The 19,716-nt window shown below is 40.4% G+C and overlaps 1 protein-coding gene across 1 annotated transcript in view; it reads right to left on the minus strand.

Moving 5' to 3' along the window:
• HSPA12A (heat shock protein family A (Hsp70) member 12A) overlaps nt 1-19,415 on the minus strand; it is a 56,430-nt gene extending 37,015 nt beyond the window's left edge. Inside the window, exons 1-3 of the mRNA XM_067299562.1 lie at nt 19,358-19,415; nt 3,030-3,115; nt 1,891-2,018 (exon numbers count right to left, since the gene is read on the minus strand). Coding sequence (XP_067155663.1) covers nt 1,891-2,018; nt 3,030-3,115; nt 19,358-19,385 — 242 coding nt within the window. The 5' untranslated portion in view covers nt 19,386-19,415. The remainder of the gene's footprint in view (nt 1-1,890; nt 2,019-3,029; nt 3,116-19,357) is intronic.
• Between the last annotated feature and the right edge of the window lie 301 nt (nt 19,416-19,716).

Raw genomic sequence — 19,716 nt, forward strand, 5'->3', positions numbered from 1 at the left:
AAGAAATAAAATGTCATTTAAGATTTGGGATATACTCTCTGTTGGCTACATAGTACCCAGATTTCAATGTCTCAACCCTGAGATCTGCATCAGCAAGCCAGGTACCCTGGAAGGAGAGCCAAGCTTGTAATTAACTGCAGTAGAGTGTGAATCCAATGGCAAAATCAGGTCTAATGTAAAATTTTGCATACAAATGGTTTAAGGGACATCCCTAAGTAAAATCTCCACAGAGACTGCAGGAATGACATTGAAGATATGATTTAGGATTGCTCAGGTATAGTTTCAGAGACAGCTTCCCTTACTTCATCCAGCTTTGCTTATTTTAAGAACTTTGATTTAATCATCTGCTGCCGAAAGAGATTAGGAGACACTGATAAGTAACCTAGCTGAGATAGTTACACGTTACCTGTCCTTTGACTTCTGGCATCATGCAGCTTCCTGGGCTGCTAGCAGAACAAGAGATTGATGGGACACAAAAAGGCCTTGAAGCACTACTTGTCCATACTGAAAATGTTCCAAATACATCTTTGCAGCCATATGGCCTATCACCCTTTCAAAATTTACCACCCTTTAGATTTTATTTCATATCACCCAGTTGTATCAGGTCTCCCTGAAATACTTTGCAACGTTATACAAACTGACCATTCAGGCTGACTGCACAATCTGTCTGCTGAGATTTAAACAGATGCATTCAGCTAGCATCTTTACTCATAAAAATTACAGTATATCACACCAGACTACATCAGATTAGTTTTTTGGCCCTTTAATTCTCAGCATTACAAGCAACAAACAGTAAATTACCTATTGCTATAACAGCAGCTTTGTTCAGAGAAACTTCTATAGCTAAGTTTTTCAGACATCCCTGTTTATGCCTGAAATTTTCTATATCTTGGTCTTGTTACACAATTAAAAAAAAAAAAATTTGAAAAACAATATTAAAACAGTTTGTGGTGCTTCCCTTTTAGGTAACCACCAAAATAGCTTTTGCATTTGTGATTGCAATGGATTCATATGCATCAGATCTGTAAAGGGAAAAATCAGACTGTGATGATTTAATCAATAAATAAAACAAAATAACATAACAATAGCATCTAAATTCTGTCCCTTACATGCACACAATACAGAACAGATTTCACATCAAACTTTGATTTTCACATTCATGCTTTTGATTGCTTATTTTGCAGCATCATTATCAGGGATTTGGGTCAAATTTAATGCTAAAAAGCTTAAATCAGCCAAATGAAGTACCAATTTCTGGATACAAACGACTAAAAAGTGTTATACATGCAACTGCATACAAGCATGATTCCAGGATATGGGCTGTTTCAGGCACCTTACCCACTCTCACTTCAGGCTAATGGGGAACACTGCGCTGCATTGACTTATGCACCTGTGATATTACCACAAGTCCTACACAACAAGGGCGTTGTTAATGTGGTAATATGAGTCTGCCAAATCCTGTATGACCTAGAAATTCAAACATTTTCTTAAATGCTGAATAACCTCTTCTCCACCATCCTGGTAAATGCCGTGACTGCTCTTATAAATGTGTAGTTTTTCTTATAATCTCATGGGTAAGGACATACTGACTTAGTAATTATCGCTGCACCCTGAATGATTCTAAATACTCACCGATGCCTCCTTTTATTCAAGTCATCTTATAAACTCAGCAAAATAACATAAAAGGGACATGCTCATGTTGATTAGTAAAGAAAAAGAGAATACAACAAGATGCAATAGAGAACTGTAATCATGACAAAGAAAAGGTGTATGCTGTGGTAACACTAGATAAATCTAGAGATTTCAAGCTCTTGCAAAAAATATCTGTAGCTATTGCAGGCAATATATGCTGTCACCATCCAAAACTAAATGCTGCATTGCAGCCCTTACCTCATTACATGAATACATTCCGGTTCCTTGGTGAAGCTGTAGGCATAGCCACTGGATGTTGTGCCAAAATCAATAGCCACAACAACAAGAAATAACTGTTCCACAGCAACATCTGCATCAGAGTCCTTCTGTTAAATGGCAGAAGCAGAATAGACACTGAGTCACTGATTAGAAATATAATTGTAACCCGTCTTATCCTGCGGTGTTTCAGTCCTATGAGACATGCATCTCTCTTCCATGAAAATAAGGAGTTCCCTAAAATGCACTTGTGACCAAAATTAATGCCAGTAAGCTCCGTATTCTAATGTAAATGGAAATTTAATACACAATTCAATCAATATATTTGCTGGTGCCTTTTATACATATCCAATTGAATCAGTTTCTTTCATACTCATTTCCTGGAATAGTTGTCATCCTGTATCATTAAAACTTATGGCTAAACACTGCATTTTTGTTTTTTAATTGAAGAACTGAAGAATATGTTTATATCCGTCAATGTACTATTTTGAGATTTATTTTGTGGTTATAGGAGTCATATGACCTTGAACCTGAGATACTACTCACTTTTGAACAGTAGTTCAGAAGTAGTGGAGACAAAACAACCCAGCACAGGGCAATAACCTTTCTAGCACATATGTCATTATTTGTTGATGAGAATGTATACAAAATTTATTTCAGAAACACTCTGTGCATTCTTTTCTCTTGTCTAGGCTAAGATATGGAAGGTTGTTCAGCTGCTTATACTAAATTTGAGTTCTTCTCCCTGCCTCTCCTTTTATCTAGAATCCTGCAATCCTGGAAAAGCACAGTCCATGGCAGCGTGGGAATGTTAACTAGAAGAGGTGAAGGGGTTATGGCCCACTCATAATGGCCAAATCGTAATGATGTGGTATAAAGCATGACCTGAATAAACAAGGAATAGTGCCACTCCCCAGTATGCTGCTGCCAGGCCCCTGCTGAAACGAATAGGAGCTCTGTCACCAACTGGAGTGGGACCAAAATGTCACTTAAAGCTATGGATAGCATAAAAGGGATCAGGATGTACAGAAATGACAATCTTCAAAATAAACTACCTCCCATGGAACAGGCAGGAGAAAGTAATGTCAACACATAGTGTATAATAAAAGTGCATTTCTTACCACAATATGTGATGGAGACAGTGGCGTTATTCCAGGGTCTCCCAAACTTTTGGCTGGTGATGAGTAAGCAGATGTGGAAACTGCATCTAAAAGGAGACAAAAGTTCTTCATTGTCAGTACGGAGAACAAGTAGGATAGGACAGTTGCTTTGCATGCTACTATAGAATTTTCCTATTGTAAGACATCTGCTAAAAAAGAAGGCAAATTCTGCAGCCTCCTTGTAAATTGTATTTTTTGCCCTTAGAACGTGCAGTTCAACTGCAGTTTTGTTTTTAAAATATTTCTTTGAGCTTGATGGCTGCTCTTCATTCTTTTGCCTTCTACATTACCACATATAATTTTTGAAATCTTCCTAAATATATTCAGAAACCAGAGTAGAAACAAGTGGCTTGAACACTATACACTTACATTAATAGCCTAAGATTTAAATGCATGAATGCAGAAACCTAACAGAAGTTGCGAGATCAACAAAGAGCTCATTTTAAGAGGAAAAGAACAGTTGATATCAACTTGACAACTCAGTAAGGATAAGTTGCAATTACTCTGTCAAAAACATTTATTCTTAAACTTTCCTAATACTCTGTTTTTTCTCTTCAATACACTCTGCACCGAAACATATTGCAGCTGTTAACATTGCTGCAGGACAGAACCCAGCTGGGAGAGAAGAAAGTATCATTAACAAATTATCAAAGAAATATTTCTATTCTGCATACAATACTGAAATTTCATTTAGAGGAACATCTAAGTGACAAATACTGAAACGCACTATTTGTGTTTTTTTCCTTCTTACATTTACCCTATGAAAATGGGTAGATGATAGAAAAGGAAATGATTCATTAAAATAACTAACTATTAACGACTCAGAAGGCTCTATATGTAATATATTCTCTTATGAAGACCGGAGCAATTTATCAAATTGAAATGTACAAAAGATGCCACATGCCCCGTCCCTGCTCCTCACCCTCTGCCCCCAAATTTAGGCCTTGAGAGTTTACTGAATTTTCTTCTGCAGAATACAAGCAAATTTCATGCAGAGCAAGGAAATTATTTAGAAAGTCCCTAAAAATGAAGAACTGTAATAAATATTAAATGACACATTTCAACATATTTTTATCACCTACTTGCTTATGCATTTTATTGTATGATATGTACATGTAATTCCTAGACATGGGATTGACAAGGCAGAGCATTGCTCTGAGATGAAACAGGACCTGCTATGCAAGAAGCAGCCTTAGAGCTACTTACTGAAGAATCCTGTTGTCCCTGGTAGTCCAGGATGTGTTGCTTCCAGGGAAGACGCAAGAAACTTTGCAGTAGGCCTCTGTACGGACTAATCTGCCCACAAGTAAAATTTCCCTCCCATCTTCATAGTACTCTTGTAACAACATTTATTTCTGTGCTAATTATAACATACATGTTGATTCTGATCTTCAGTAGCATTTATAAAAGTCAAATATTCATATTTCCTACACAAGTTCACCAAGAATACATAATGTTAATCCTCCTGCAGCAAAGTACAAAAAGCTACAGAGCAAACGTGACAAGCGCAGAATCTGCCCAGGTCATTAAGATTTGTTTGAATTAGATGCTGTTATCAGCCACCTTATCCATCTGTACAAATTCTTCCTCTTTTCAAAACAGCTTCATTTTGCAATATCAACATGTTTTTTTTCTTAGAATTGAAGAAGAACATTTCAGCACAAAAAAGAAAAAGAATTAGTAGCAAAACAGGTTCCTCCTGCACTGCCGTCTTTCTGAATGGATCAGAACATTTCCATACTGACTCAGTATCTTTTGAAATCAGCAAATTTCCTCCAACAATCCCTAGCAAGCTGACTTTGGAGGACAGAAACATAGACATAAACCACTGTCTGTGTATTTTTAATGTTTCTCTTTGTTACTAATTCTTTTTGTTATCTGTTTCAGCATGCATGTTTCAGGGATTTTCCAGCCTGTCTTCAGCTACAAGCTTTTGCTAGGTGTACCTTGAAAGGTTATTTATAGCTCTATATAAAACAAAGAAAATCCTGTGTGACAGTATACACATTTTTCTTTGTCTCCAAGAGAAGAATGATTAAATAACCCTTGTGATATTCATCCAGTGAAACTGCACAGACTTCAGTGGAGTTATATCAAGAATCAATTTGACTCAATTGACATGTGATTAGGTGGCTGTATCCAGAAGTATAAAAATATTTGCTAACAAAGAAAAATGCTCAGCAGAAACCAGAGGGCTGTCTTAGCTACTTGCAGAAAATATTGCGTAAAAGAGAAAACAGATTTAGATACTTTCTTCCAAAACATTTACAATAATTTGTCCATTCGTTTCAGTTTTGAAATGCTCCTCGAGACCTAAGTATAAAGGTTAGGTTTGTGGCAGTGCTGACTCTTCCTAGATCTCATCAAGTGCTCAACGCTACTGGAAGATTAAGCTCTTGGTGACTTACTGATATCTTTGGACCAGTAAAAAACAAACAAGCAAACAAAAAACCTTGCAAAAACATGATCATTCTGCCCTGTATTCACAATCGTACTACATCTAAGTTATATCCCACTCCTGCAAATACACAATTAAACAAAAGAATTGTACAGTGAGTCCTAAATAACAACAGACAATAGTTTTGTTGGCTCAAGAGAGGAAAACCATGGAAGACAATGCTACAACCTCTAAAGTAGCAAACTGGTATTTTAACCAAAATATACTATTACAGTGATTCTCTAGAGTTGCTCTCATTTTGACACAGCCAGCAGCTTTGTTACATTGCACCAGTTTAAAAGCATTTGGTAACATTTCATTATACAAGTAACTAATTGTGTCCAACAATAAGGACAATCATAGTCATTATAATCCGGCAGTTAAAAGAGGCCTTAATGCTACCAGACATTTTGCAAAGCTAATAAATGAATGAGTTCAGGTTAGAAAATGGGGAAGTCAAAAAGTTATTTATCAAAATGGGTGGTATTTAAAGAAACTGGCTTGCAATCACCTCTGGATTTAATGCCAGAAGTTCTTCTAGCAAGTAGAGAAATAGTTGTTTAAAAGCAAATGAAATTAGGAAATTTATAACATTATACTATCTACCGTATCTAAACTGAAAGGTGTTAAAATATATTGGTGTAGGGGGGAGTTTTTATATTTTGTTGAGTTAGTGTTTGCTTGAGAAAAAAAGCGTGTGTCACAATTTTACAAATCTGTTCTGAATAGCAGCAAATGCCAGGAAACTCCAGGAAGAGTTGGATATTTGAAAATCTTATTTCCAAAGTACTGTGATTGGTTAATCTGAAATAAAGCATCTGTTACAAACCAAAGAATGGGTAAAGAGTTGCAAGGAACATGATTAGCAATCATGCATGAAATGATGCCTAGCATTTGTGAATAAATTTTCTTTTAAAAAAGTAAAAATAAAATATTCTGGAGAGTCTCATGGTATTTGGAACAGTCCTTAAAAACAGGATGGCTTATTAAGATTTCTGTAACAACAAAACACAATTAGTAGAGTCTCACACAGCCCCAGTTCCAGCTTTGCTTCCCATGTCTACCAAGGATCTCAGTCTGTGTCAAAGTACACACTATAAAGAGACATCTAGCAACACAGCACAGGATAAATAAACATTTAATTCTTGACAATGTGCACTCCAAAATAAATGAAGGAATCTGATTTAGAATCCAAATTAAAATAAGTCTTCAAATATCTCCACCAACATTTAAAATAAAAATAAACTTTTTCTAAATACAATGCAAACTTCCAGAAATTCTTTCATTTACTTATGTACAATAGTATAGGCACATCAACACTGGTAAACGTTAACCTAAAATATGATAAATATCAGGGGCTTGACTGGTTTAACTAAATGCATATAGAATGAATTTGACTATGTCATTAAAATTTCTGACTACAACCCTAACCTAAGCAATTGCCAAGGAATGCCTTGTGCATTTTCCAGATGACCAGCAGAGGAAGGGAAAATGGAGAAGGGTCACTTCTTCAGCATTTTTTTGAACACTCAAAAGGTCCCAGCTGATTTGTAAATCCCCTCACAATCAGAGAACTGGCAAAATTATGAGACCAACAGATACTGTATTAATAATGAATCATATTCGTTATCAATCAGCAATTGCTGGTTTACCAGATTTAATTTAAATTAGTCCTTTTCATATAAACACATATTAGACAGCTTATTTTCTGTGGTTTCTGGCTACAGCTAGTCAGGTTAGCCTTTCCTATTTTTCCCATAAACAATCAGCATTATCCTACATTTTCAACCTTACTTAAGATAAAATGCAACAGAGAATTAATTTTTAAGCATCACAAAATAAAGACACAAAAAAGTACAAAGCCTACAAAATTTAAAATAACTTAGCTGATGTAGTGTGAACACTTCACTGAACACTTCACAGCATTCAGTTCAGCTGAATACTGATTTACTAATAGATCTCGAGAGCAGGTTCAAGCTCATTATTTAATTAGAAAGATCAGTTAATAGCAGCTGATCTCCTTAGGCAGACAATCAGTCTGTTCTGAATATTTGGGAACCCCTGTAATGAGTTCCTATTCATCACAGGATAAACCAGTTTTAGTAATCCACCCAAAGCATCAGACACATAGATCACCATAGTCCCAGTCGGTCAGTTTTAAGACAGCAGGCTTAAAGCTGCTTTAAGAAAGACTGCTAAACCTCACTGTCACAAGTCACTAAGGTGGTACTAAAACCAAAATTCTTCAAGTAACTACACAAAATCTGCTTTTATTAAATATTTAATTTTATTAAATTCAGCTATGTCAGGCACCAGCAAGAGACTTTTTGCCTCACATATCAAGGGGAACTGTTCATTTCAGCAGCGAAGTGGCCTGCCATAACAGTGGCTTAACTGCTGATAGGAGATTCCCTGTAACCCAAATAATATAGGCAACAGATAAGCTAAAGTTTTTGCAAGTGTGCATTGTCTCTGAGTAAGAATTTAACACAACAAATAAAAGCAATGAATCAGGAAGCAGGATGTCCTGCTAAACAGCATAAAGCACAGCAATTCGGTCAGGTTGGAGAAGGAGGGGAAACTGCTGAAAGGGTCTCATCATCGTTTTACCAAGCAGAAAAGGAACAATTTAAAAAAGGGGGGGGGGGGAAATTAAGGTACCAAAGCTCAAATTTCCCATCAGAAACCCCAGTGTGGACTTTTTCAAGCACATTCTGCAACACTTTAAAGTCACGCCTACAAAGGGGAAAGCTTGGCTGGGAGAGAAGTGCACTTGCTGAACCTTCTGGGACCTGACTTCCACTAGAGGGTGAAAGCCATGGGACTCATCATGGTCTGGATCTCTTACAGCTGTTTTGCAACCCAAAAAATAGGCAGCATCACTATGAAATCATCTCTCCATGGGAACATGCCTAAACAGTAGAGGGCATGTTATATCCCAGTCTAAATATCCTAAGGTCATTCTTACTACCATGACTCTGCTAGAGCAGTCACAAACCCAACACTTGCTATTTAGACTCTCCTTATGTTTTTCTGAATTAACAATAGGATCAATGCTATCCCCTATTCCAGGTGATACTTCTAGCATTTTAAGTGTATTCACAATAATGTTTAAATACTAATGTATATTCCTAAACCAATTATTTCACTCCATAATGCATGATTCAATGAATTCCATTCACTGTGTAGATCTGAACCTCTGACTGAGCCTGGGGTTCCACTGGGGAGATCTACATACCATACCCTTCTCTAGACTCTCCCAAACTCCCAGCTGAGTATTCCTGCACTACACTACACTGCCTCAGAATTAGAGCTGCTGTAATTCTTTCCAGTTTATGCAGAGCATATGCACTCTTCCATGTGCCAAATCCACTGGGCCTCCTAGCTATTTGTTGGCTGATGAACCAGATGCACAGAGTAAGTCAGGATGCATTAGACCTACTAAAAATGCACCATAGGCAGCTGATCTTTAAGAGTGCAATAAATTCAAGTTATAGGAACCTACTATGCATATGCTAATCATTTTCGTAGGTCATATGTATGCACACATAAATCATTTGCACATATCTGATGGCCAGCTCTCTGGAATTTCCAGCCATTCAGCATCTGGTGAAAGTGACTGCTATACTATATGTAACTACTGTCTCAGCCAGGTTGCAAATCAAACCAAAATCTTAGATGAACAGTCAAATTCTTCATTTTCTATTTGGACAACATTTCTGGATGAAAAAAGGACATGCCTGCAGAAATATGAGTAAAGGGTAGCCCTCATGCATTAAAGAATGCAATTCAAAATATTTTCATTCAAAATATTGTATATCATTTTAAGTATCAAAAACCACTTTGCTGCAAGCAAAGCTTGCTAATGATGTTTGCACAACAAGAAAAGGATTTACCATACTGCTATTAGCTGCTAACTGCTGCATTGACGAAGAAAACCTTATTCAGCTTTTTCTATTGCTGAGACCTTGCTTTGCATTAAGCACAAAATGTCACAGCTTCCAAATGGATCATGACAACCTTGAGCATTTTACTGAAAATACAAAGATGGCCCTTGAAAATAATTATAGAAGAAGAAAAAAGAGACAGAGAAAAGCAAATACAAAAAAAACTACTTAAAAATATTCCTATGCATAATAAAAAGATCCCATATTTTATATCAGAAGTAAGAACCTCCAGTTTGTCCTGAAACCAATGATACCACTGCTATTAACGTCAACAGAATCTGAGTTCTGTTCTTCTTTTTAAAATGCCAGTAGGCATCCAGCTGGTTTCTTGAAGACTGCAATACGCTTCCTTTCTACAGATACAGCCATAGCTAATCTCTGATCCAAATCCAAGTTTCCCAACACCATTTCATAATAATCGATCACACAAAAAGCTGATATTCATCTCATTGATACCAATTAAAGCACAATAGCAAAAAAGCAAAAAAATTTTCAAAATTCTTTGGATAAAATTCTAAAAATAAGACATATTTCTCATTACAAGCTATGCCCTTCCTCATTTACACTTTTACATTGCCCCACATCATATTTATAATTCAACTACAGGAATTACTTTTGCACTATGCTATCAAGCTTTTGAAGATCATTTAATTCTTTTAATGTTACTGTTAAGAATACTAGAAAAAATTCCAGGTTCATCACATCACTCTGTGGATAATATTCATTTTCTTGCACTTCACCAGCAAAAGGCAACTAAAAGACATCACCTATTTTCTGTGAACTTAATTTAAGATGAAAGAAAGACACAGCAACTTGCAATAACTTTCTGATTATGCCACACGGGTTAAGTTCACCTCTTTTCTCTTTTTGAAAGATCTTAATCTAAACTATTTTACCTAGATTAGTCCTGACTTCAGCTTGGGAAGCTGAACTAAAACAGAATAAGCATGCTTCTATGCATAGTTCACAACTGGGTCTCTATGTCCTCAGCCAGGTCTATATCAATAGATAAATCTGACCTTCAAGCTGCCTTAAAAATCAGACTCCCTCCCCATCTATGCTGTAAACTCATAAATCCAGCTCCACCCTGAATGCCCTGAAATCTTTCTGGCTTTTGAGATAAGCCAGCTCCCTCTTCCTCCCCCAGGCTTGATGTTTTTCCACTTGCTTGGAATCTGCTCACACCCCAGAGCTTTGAGCTTGGGGAACTCTGCAGTGGCAGTCTTGCTCTTCCTAGGTTCCAGCTCTTCTGCACCCACGTACTACTCAAGAAGAGACAAAACTGATTTTACTTTACGTATCAGATGGAGAAGGCAGGCTGCTTTAGTAGGTTTTATGTTGTGATAAAGGTGGGTTAAGGACAACTTCTGTGGCTCAAGGTGGTGGAAGACAACTCTCCAGGTTCACCCTATATATTCCGTATAATTCTGCAACAAGCACCTTTAATACGCACTAACCAACCTTCTCTTCCTTCAGCAAATTCCTCTATGAACCTGCTTCCTTCAAACATTTCTGCACTAATTAGCCTCTGTGCAAACAATATCTTTCCCTGTGTCTTCTCATCTCTCCCCTATTTCCAAAGAAAAAGACATATGAACAGAAAACAAAGAAATACTGGCAGACAGATCTGGGTTCTGTGAAAAGATACCCACTCAGAAAAAAAGTTTCCTGCTGCCTCCCCATTTCATCATCACATCTGTCATCATCTACCTCACCCACTTAGTTCATTGCAAGCTTGTCAGGAATAGCAATAGTGAGATTATGCTCAAGTTTCCAGGACCACACTCATAAAACAGAGTATTTGTGATGTTAATCTCTTTCTTTGGGAAATATACCATTTACTAGCTGCAAAATGCAAAAAACCCAAGATATTAAGAGTTAACAAAAATTTCTATTTTGTCTGAACACCTACCTAATAACCCTCTCAAGACCTCATGCCATTGTATCCTGAAAATTAGGCAATTCTAGATTTATTTTCCTAGATCCCATGACATCTAAAGCAATATTATTCAAAGACTGAACAAAAAATACTGTTCAGCATCTCTGGACCATGTATCTAACATGTACAAACAAGAACACTTCTAGAGGTACTGTTTGCTTATAGAGGAACAAAGTTGTTTAGTTATCCAGCATTCTTAGATTCATGAAATACCTTATAACGCATCGAGCTGGATGAATACATTGACTATTTTTTCATAAAAGATGAATAGGGAAAAATGTTTGAAAACATTTGTCCTCTAAGGTCATTTTGACAATCTTCAGGAATCCCAAACATAATTTGCACATTTTTAGTCTTGACAGAAAGAGAAAACAAACCTCACCCCAAAAAATCAAAGAAAGAGGGAGACAGGCTAACAAGGAAAACCAGACTGTGAAAAGTAATAGTCTACCTAGTGGTCAGCATGAGAAATGCTATTTATAAAGCCCTTGATATTCTGCAAAGCTATTAATCCTGCTTTTGCTCAAGGATGGGAAATAAGAGAATATTAGTGGTTGCAAAACTGCAAAAGGTGGTGTCAAATTTGACAATTCATTAGCAAAGCCAGCAGTGAATCTACAGTCTAGTACTACTGATTTAGCTTCTGAGTGACATTTCATAGCTATATCAAAAACAAACTTGTATTTCTTTATTTTCTTTATTTCACAATCCTGAAAATAGATCAGCTGTCGGGCTTAAAGGAAAAAAAACTTACAAGGCGAGAGGCTGCAAACAGGAGAGACAGTAGACTTTTAGGCTTTGCAGAGATCACAAAATCAAGCAGTCATTGATCAAAATCCATTTCCAGAGTTTTTAATACAAGCACCCATCAGGACTAAATCCGAATGCGATGATTATGCACATACATCACACAGAGACCAATACTAACCAACCAGATTTTAACTAGTCAACTGAGAGTTACACTTTCCTAGAGGTGAGCAGATGGTACATTCTGCAGAGGAGTTGGTAAGGCTGAAATCATACCAGGAGCATAGCCGAGTAAGCAACAGCTACTACAAAAGGTTATTTTTTGAATGCGACTATTCCATTAGGACAATACTTAAAGCTTTTGTAAATGGTATTCCCTACTGTTTTGATTATAATGTGTGTGCTCCACTAAGGTAGCCATGGAAACTTAAGGAAGAGGTGTTAAATTTTTTCTTAGATCTGCACAAGGAAATGGGGCTAGCTGCCAGTCAGTGTAGTGTAACCACAGTCATTTTGATCTTTAAGCATGGATAAAGCATCAAGAATCTTCAAACTAAGACAAAATGCACAAGATCAAATTGTCATAGGAATGCATTGCTCCCAAAATGACTAGGAGATGGCAAGGACATACTAATAAAACTGTGATCTTTATGTTCTTATTTTCTGTTACTAGAGAGAACTAGCCCCATTGCTCTAACAAGGGGGGATACACCCAAATATCCACTCTTCAGACTTCACAGGGAATGGAAAAAAAGTGCAGATGCGAATACACAGAGCCTCATGATAGAAGGCCATGCAGAACAGGTGAATACAGGGTGCTCCACAAGGCACCACCCCTGGAAAGCCTTTCCCTCGGTGCAGAATGGGTGACTCTCACGCACTGCCCAAGCCCCTTTCTCAGTAGGTTTGGGATGGGAAAGACTACTCAGTCCTCAAAAACAATGAGAATGTAAGATGTACCCAGAATGGGACAAATCAAAGCAATGTTCCCAGATGATTCCCTATGCTAGTTATTTCTCCCATAAGGAGAATAATTTACCTCTGCTTCCTTCCCAGGAAAACTACTTCATGTTGAGTAGATTAATGCAATAGAGACAGAGTTGTTCTTCAGAGACAGGAGTGTGTAAACTTTCACAGATCGCATAAAAGTGTTACTGTAAAACTACACTGACATACACACTGCTGTCTGGACTCCAAATGATGAAAATTGTTAGAAATTTCTGTAAAAATTCCTAGGAAACTGTATGCCCAGGACACAGTCTGTGAGTGTTGACCAAGGCATTGAGGAATTACTGATGGAAGAAACAACAGATATAAGAGAAAGCAATGGAGCTTCACCTCAGCATTTGCTTTTTAGTTTTACCACTACAGATTCTCCATTTTGCACAGCTGGAATTATAGGATGTCTAAAAACTGACTATATATTGCATGTTGGAAGTTAATGGCATGCAGTCTACCACACAGGCAAAACGTGCTGCCAGATGTGGGTCCAAGGCTCTCTCTGTTTGGTTGCATTCTGGGGTTTTGGTAGAAGAAATATGCTATGCCCTGTGAGAAGGGAAGAGGCAGCCTCCTTTGTAAAGTCAAACCATCTCCTTCCTAAAAACCGAAGCATTTGAAACCCCCAGCTTTCCTTGAACCAGTCAAGAAACAACTTAAAGAAATACTCTGAGAATGAAAAATTGACAGGAGGGGAGATGCGTTTGGAGACAAATCCTCAGCCCATATTCCAAAGAGACTAAAAGGAAGGAGGAGTAAGTGGTGTCTGACCGAGACACGGAAAGTTGGTTTACTAAAGGGAATGATTTCTGGAAACTGTAATGCATCCCATGCAACGCATTATTTATCACAAGTTGTTCCCACATCCAGTTTCTTTCAGCTGACCCTTCCTGATGATCTAAATCTATATCAAGGGAATCCCCTTGATATACCTATCTCCCGGGGAGGAGAGGGGAAGGAGACGGTGGTGCGATAAGTAGGAGAGCGCCATGAAACATCCAGATGGAACCTGTTAGAAGTGCAAATAAGATCAGTATTGCACATTTCTCATTCTTAACTTAAAAATAAAGCACACATACAAGAGAAACTTCGCTGGCTTTTTTTGTTTGTTTTTTTTTTACACCAACATAATAAATGAATATCACAGACTATTTCTTCTACAGTGGAACTATGTCATGCAACTAATAAATATGAGGATGCAAAGGTTAAATAAAGCTTGAGTAAAAAAAAAGACAGTACCCCTAGTCTTTGATACAAGAAATTACAGCCAAATTGTAAGCTTGATGTGATTTCCCAAGAACCTTGCTTATAGTTTTTCATTGTCTTATACCTTGTACAGCACCCATTTCACTCATCCAAAGAGTGTGAAATCTTCATCAGTGATTCATGTCTAATGGGACTTGGGGGAGTGATGGATATAAGTCCTTCTTTTGACCCTGCTTTAAGGAGCAGTAGAAAATCAATTCAGACCCTAATATAATTTATAGTAATGTCAAATTTGCCCAAAGTTATTAAGAGAAGCTTTAGGCTTCAAGGAGATGATTAGGCAGCCAGGGATTGCAGGTTTTTAAGCAATGCACCCCAAATATCCACCTTCCTTGTACAGGCAGCCTGAAGGATAGGATGCACAGAAGCCGATGCTGCAGCATCCTAGACAATTTCCCTACCCAGGTCTCCTGTACTTGCAAATTAAGATGCACACTGACCTGTGCGCCCAGAGCAGTGCAAAGCAATCATAATGGAGCTGCTGATTTGGGCCAATGAGTACCAAATGGCTATCATACATGACCAGATCACAGCAGCACACCAACGGTTTCATAAAGCAGTTCTTAGATATCCTTGATACATCCTTATGCAGTCCTTAACAGAGCCATCTGCGAGACAGAAACAAAGGCTTTTTAGCTTGAGTACTCTCATCCATATTCTGAGTACTTTCATTTATTTATTTACTTGCTTTGTATCAGAACAGACTGCATTTTTCTTTTCCCTTACATGAAAACTTTCTTCAAATCCCTCTGAGACAGACTTTGGAGGAATTTCCTGTTATAATACCTATTTGTTACACAGTTCACTGCTGCCATCCTAATTTTAACATGCTGCAAAGTTACTGCTTTAAGGGTAACTAGGGCAAAATTTAAAACTTGCATTTATTTATTTAAGTATATATCATTTAGGTTTCTTAACACCATGGACCATAGCTGACATATTTTAAGTAATGAGAACTATGAAACACTCTTTTTAAGACCAGAAGGTGTGTGGTCATTGAGAAAGACAACTCAGATCTGCTGGCACAGGGAAAAGCAATGGGAGAAATGAAAGGGTGGTTTCAATTTAACAACCCAAAAGCCAGGGCATTTATTACAGTTAAGATGGGATCTACAGGTATGTCACAGAGACATCAGATCACTTAAGTTCATACATGACAGTAACAGTTCCTGAGCACACACACCAACATCTTTGACCTTACATCACCAACAGCTGCACACTCTTCAGTGAAAGGCCCGTGAAGATAGCATGCCATTCAGAATCGGGGCCAACGAGCTTCAAAGTTCATTCCTTAAGCACAATGGATTTCATGTCTTCTTCAGGTCTCTTTTACTGTTGGGGAAATACAGCTGCACAGGCCTATGTGCTGGTGCCTCCAGATTTTTCCTCCTTTCACCTGGCAAGGCTGCCAAACAGGAGAGTGACAAGCGGCAGAAGCTGAACACATAAACAATTGAAATCCTTTATGAACAGACAAAATAGTCCAAAGATTTGACTAAGAGCTGTAAGATACTCACTAGCAGACATATGGCAAATGTCAGTGTTTAATTTACATTTAAAAAATAAACAGAAGGAGTAGATCCAAGCTTCCCCAAAAGGTTATGATGTCCCATACTTGATTAAGGTCATGACTGTTCTTATTTGCCTACTTGGAGGCAGCATCATTTGAGCACATTGTTTTTTTATTCTCTTCACGTTTTCCATTACTATTTACTGAAAGCCAGTGTAGCTTTTGTAAATAACCATATAAGCTTTGTTGCTCCTCTACTATACCTACAGACTAATACAGCCACAGAGAGAACATTCTGAAACCACAAACGCTGCACTCTTTGAAGTCAAACACTGCTGAAATCCCATCCGACACATCATCAAGAGGCAGATGCAGAAATGGGAGGTGATGGAGCCTTAAGCTATTATTGGTTTAAAATAAAAAGTACATTTTGAGGATGGGTTTTAATAAAGGGGTAGATGACTGGTGCAATTATAGACAGAATAAGCAATACCATAGTAAGGGACAACAAAAAGGGAACTAATCACAGGGAACAGCTTACAAGAATAAGGAACTGGAGAAAACCTAGATATTTGGCCAGAATTGTAGCTTTGAAAAAAAAGCACAAATTCTGGACTTAAATGCAACAGCAGAGATGACCTCCAGAAGGGACTCAAAAATTTCAACAGCATGCCCACCACAGTAGGAGAAGCTGGCTGTCACAGGTCACATTACCTCAACAAGAACAAAAAAAGCACTCAGTAGGAAAAAAACACAAGATAAGACACCAGTCAACTCACAAATACCCCCCAAAAGTTGGAAAAGTTAGAAAAGGAAACAGAAGTTAAATCTTGACATGTACACACACAGATCAGGTCTCGTGTAGCATCCTGGTCTCCCTGCACAGATCATGCCTCCTGAAGGCTGCTTGGACTTGAGCTGATATCCAAGGCCTCGGCAGCCTATTCCAGCTCCTGCTGACAGTTGAGTTTGAGAGAGATCCTGGTCACACCCTTTAGACTTTTATAAAGTGCTGTTACACCATATATGTACCTGCTAAATCAGTCTCTGAATAGAACAGATCTCTTGGAGCCTGAATACAGTAGCGCTAACTACAGCTTTAGGGAAACTTTGTAGCTAGTGCTACTTTGTAGCACTACTGAAAAATAAGTGGTATTGGAGTGGGAACACACTAAATATTCAGACTAAAAGCTTATAGTGTGTGTACCATAAAGGAAAACTTGTCAGCTGAATTCATGTCACCCAATTATGAGCTGATGCCTTAAAAGTGTCAAAAGTTAGTGTAATTAAATGTTTTAAACATAACAGCTCCTCTGTATGAACAGTTTCATCCAGGCTCATACTAGCCAAATTGCAGATACTGCAATGCTGTGCTAACTGAAGCTATAAAAATGATCAGCAGATACTACATACAACGCTGGTATTTTACATGTGGACATTTCTTTTATGCATTATGCTACCCTGTAGTAAATTACTGCAGCTTCAGCACTGTCAGTACACTAACACTCACTAAATCACATTTTATCCCTCCCCTTTTTTTTTTCTTTGACAGCTTCAGCATTCTGGAGAGTGGAAAGAATATCAAGACTGCTGGTACAACACATCATTGCTCTAATACATGGTATTCCTTCTTCTAACAAAATCCCTTCTGCACAGGTTTTCCTAGTCATAAGTTACTTAAATTCAACAATAAATTGCCCTAACCGTGCAAATTTGTGCAAAACATGTAATATGGCATGCTGTCATCTAACATATAAATGAGTCTGTCATTCCGTTCTTCCCTTTATCAGCTGTATGCTATAAAGTTGTTACAGGTAACTTCAAACAAAACAGACTTTAGAGTCTTTATTTAGGAAGCACTTAGAGAATATTTACTGGAGTTCTTTTGCCCTCATGTAAAGTAGATTATCTTAAAGATTCTACTGTTGCTAAATATCCTCATCCGTGACTTTTAAAATAGATGCTCTATGACTCCTCTCTTTCATATGTACTGAGAATAAGCTATTTTATTCAAAACATTTCCCAAATTCCATTATGATCTGCATAAGCTCAGCTTCTTAAATTTCTCTCTATATTACCCCCAGCATCTTAGGACCAATATTACAGTTTTCTCAAATCTTTGCAGCATACAGTTAGGAAAATGGGAAGGGGAGATGAAATCAGGCTGAGCGTGCATTTCCCTTAGGTTATTCACCCAAACCATTTGTATCCTATGAACCCCCCTCCCCTCCCCCTAATGTTCCCAGTTCCCTTCCAACACAGGCAGAGAACACCCCTGCCCTGCAAAGTGCAAAGGCTGCAGTTATTTTTATCAGGCACAGTGCAATCACAAACGGACCAAAACCACAGACTCTTTCTTTCAGGCAAAGCAAGATTCAGATTGTCTCTGCTCATATCTCAAATTTGCAAAGTCAGAGACCCGTGGACGAAGTGCATGTGGTTTAACAGAACCGCTTCAGTTTTATCCCACCTCTATGCCTTGCTGGGAGCTCTCTGGTCCCCAAGGCAGCACCGGGACCCTAACACAAGGCTGTCATCCGGGACAGCGCTGTCTCACCAATCCCAGGACTGTCAGGGCTTTTTCGGTGCATCTGACCATTCGGTAAAAATGCTGCTTTCCTTTATTTCAAACAGCAGCACCTGATTTTCAGTCCAAGCCGCCGCCTTCCCCTCCCGGGCCGCTGCCGGCAAGGCGAGACCCCGACCTGCAGGGAGGAGGGAGCCGCAAAGGCCTCGCCGCAGGCAGGGATGCTGCGCCGCCCGGCGAGCCGGCAGCGCGGGCAGCCGCGCCGCAGCCGCCGCAGAGCGCAGCGCAGCGGCCGGGCAGGGCGCCCGGCCCCCGGCCCCGGCCCCGGCCCGAGCGGCGGCGCCGGGAGATGCCGCCGCATTGTTTTTTCACCTGGATCCCCTCCCGGTCTGCTGCATTGGCTCCCCCGGGGACGGCACGTGATGAGCAGCGGCAGCGCCGCAGCAGGCTCATTCGCGGCGCCGGTCGCCGCAGGTCCGCAGCGAGCTGCCCCCTCCCCTCCCCTCCCCAGCGTCGCTCCGCAGGCGCGCCTGCCCGCGGCCCCTCGCTGCGCCCCCGCGGCCTCCACCGGCGAGGAAGAGGGAGGTGCTCGCCGTCCTGCCCCGCACCGCACGGCGCGGACGCAGCCGGCGGGACATTGTGTGCCGCGTCCGCCTCCCGCCCCGCCGCCTGCGGCTCCAGATGATTTCCCCCGATAGGCGGGAGCCGAGCCCGGCGGCTGCAGCGCGCTGCCCGGAGGGGCCCCGCGGCCGCTCCGCCGCGCCGGAGGGGCGCCGGGGCAGCGGCTGGCCGCCGGGGCAGCGGCTCGGCGCCGGCGCGGGCGGCCGCGGGCAGCGCTCCCGCACTGCGGCGGCCCGAGGCCGGCGCGACCCGCAGCGGGGCTGCGCCCGCCCGCGGAGCTCCGCCGCTCCCCTTACCTGCAGCGCTGCTCTCCGTCTCCGACATGGCCGGGCCGCCCGCCGCCGCTCTGCGGCTCTCCGCCCGCCGCGCCGCGCTCACTGCGCACGCCGAGGCATGGGCCGACGGCGGAGCCGCGCTGCCCGTCCCCGGGGGAGGCTCCGCTCCTTCCCCGTCCCCACCCCGCCGCGCCTTCCTGCGGACGGTGCAGGGAGCCAAAGGGAAGCCTCCGCGTCCGACCCGGCGCTGACAGGCTTCCCGCGCAGGCTGCGGGGCTGCGTGGCTGCGCAGCCCCTCCCCGCCCGCCCCGCCGCAGCCGCACAAGGCACCGCGCCTCAGCTGCAGCTCGGAGACGGGCGCGGCGGCAGGAGAGGGCTCC

Source organism: Apteryx mantelli, chromosome 7 (assembly GCF_036417845.1).
Source record: "Apteryx mantelli isolate bAptMan1 chromosome 7, bAptMan1.hap1, whole genome shotgun sequence".
Classification (NCBI taxonomy): domain Eukaryota; kingdom Metazoa; phylum Chordata; class Aves; order Apterygiformes; family Apterygidae; genus Apteryx; species Apteryx mantelli.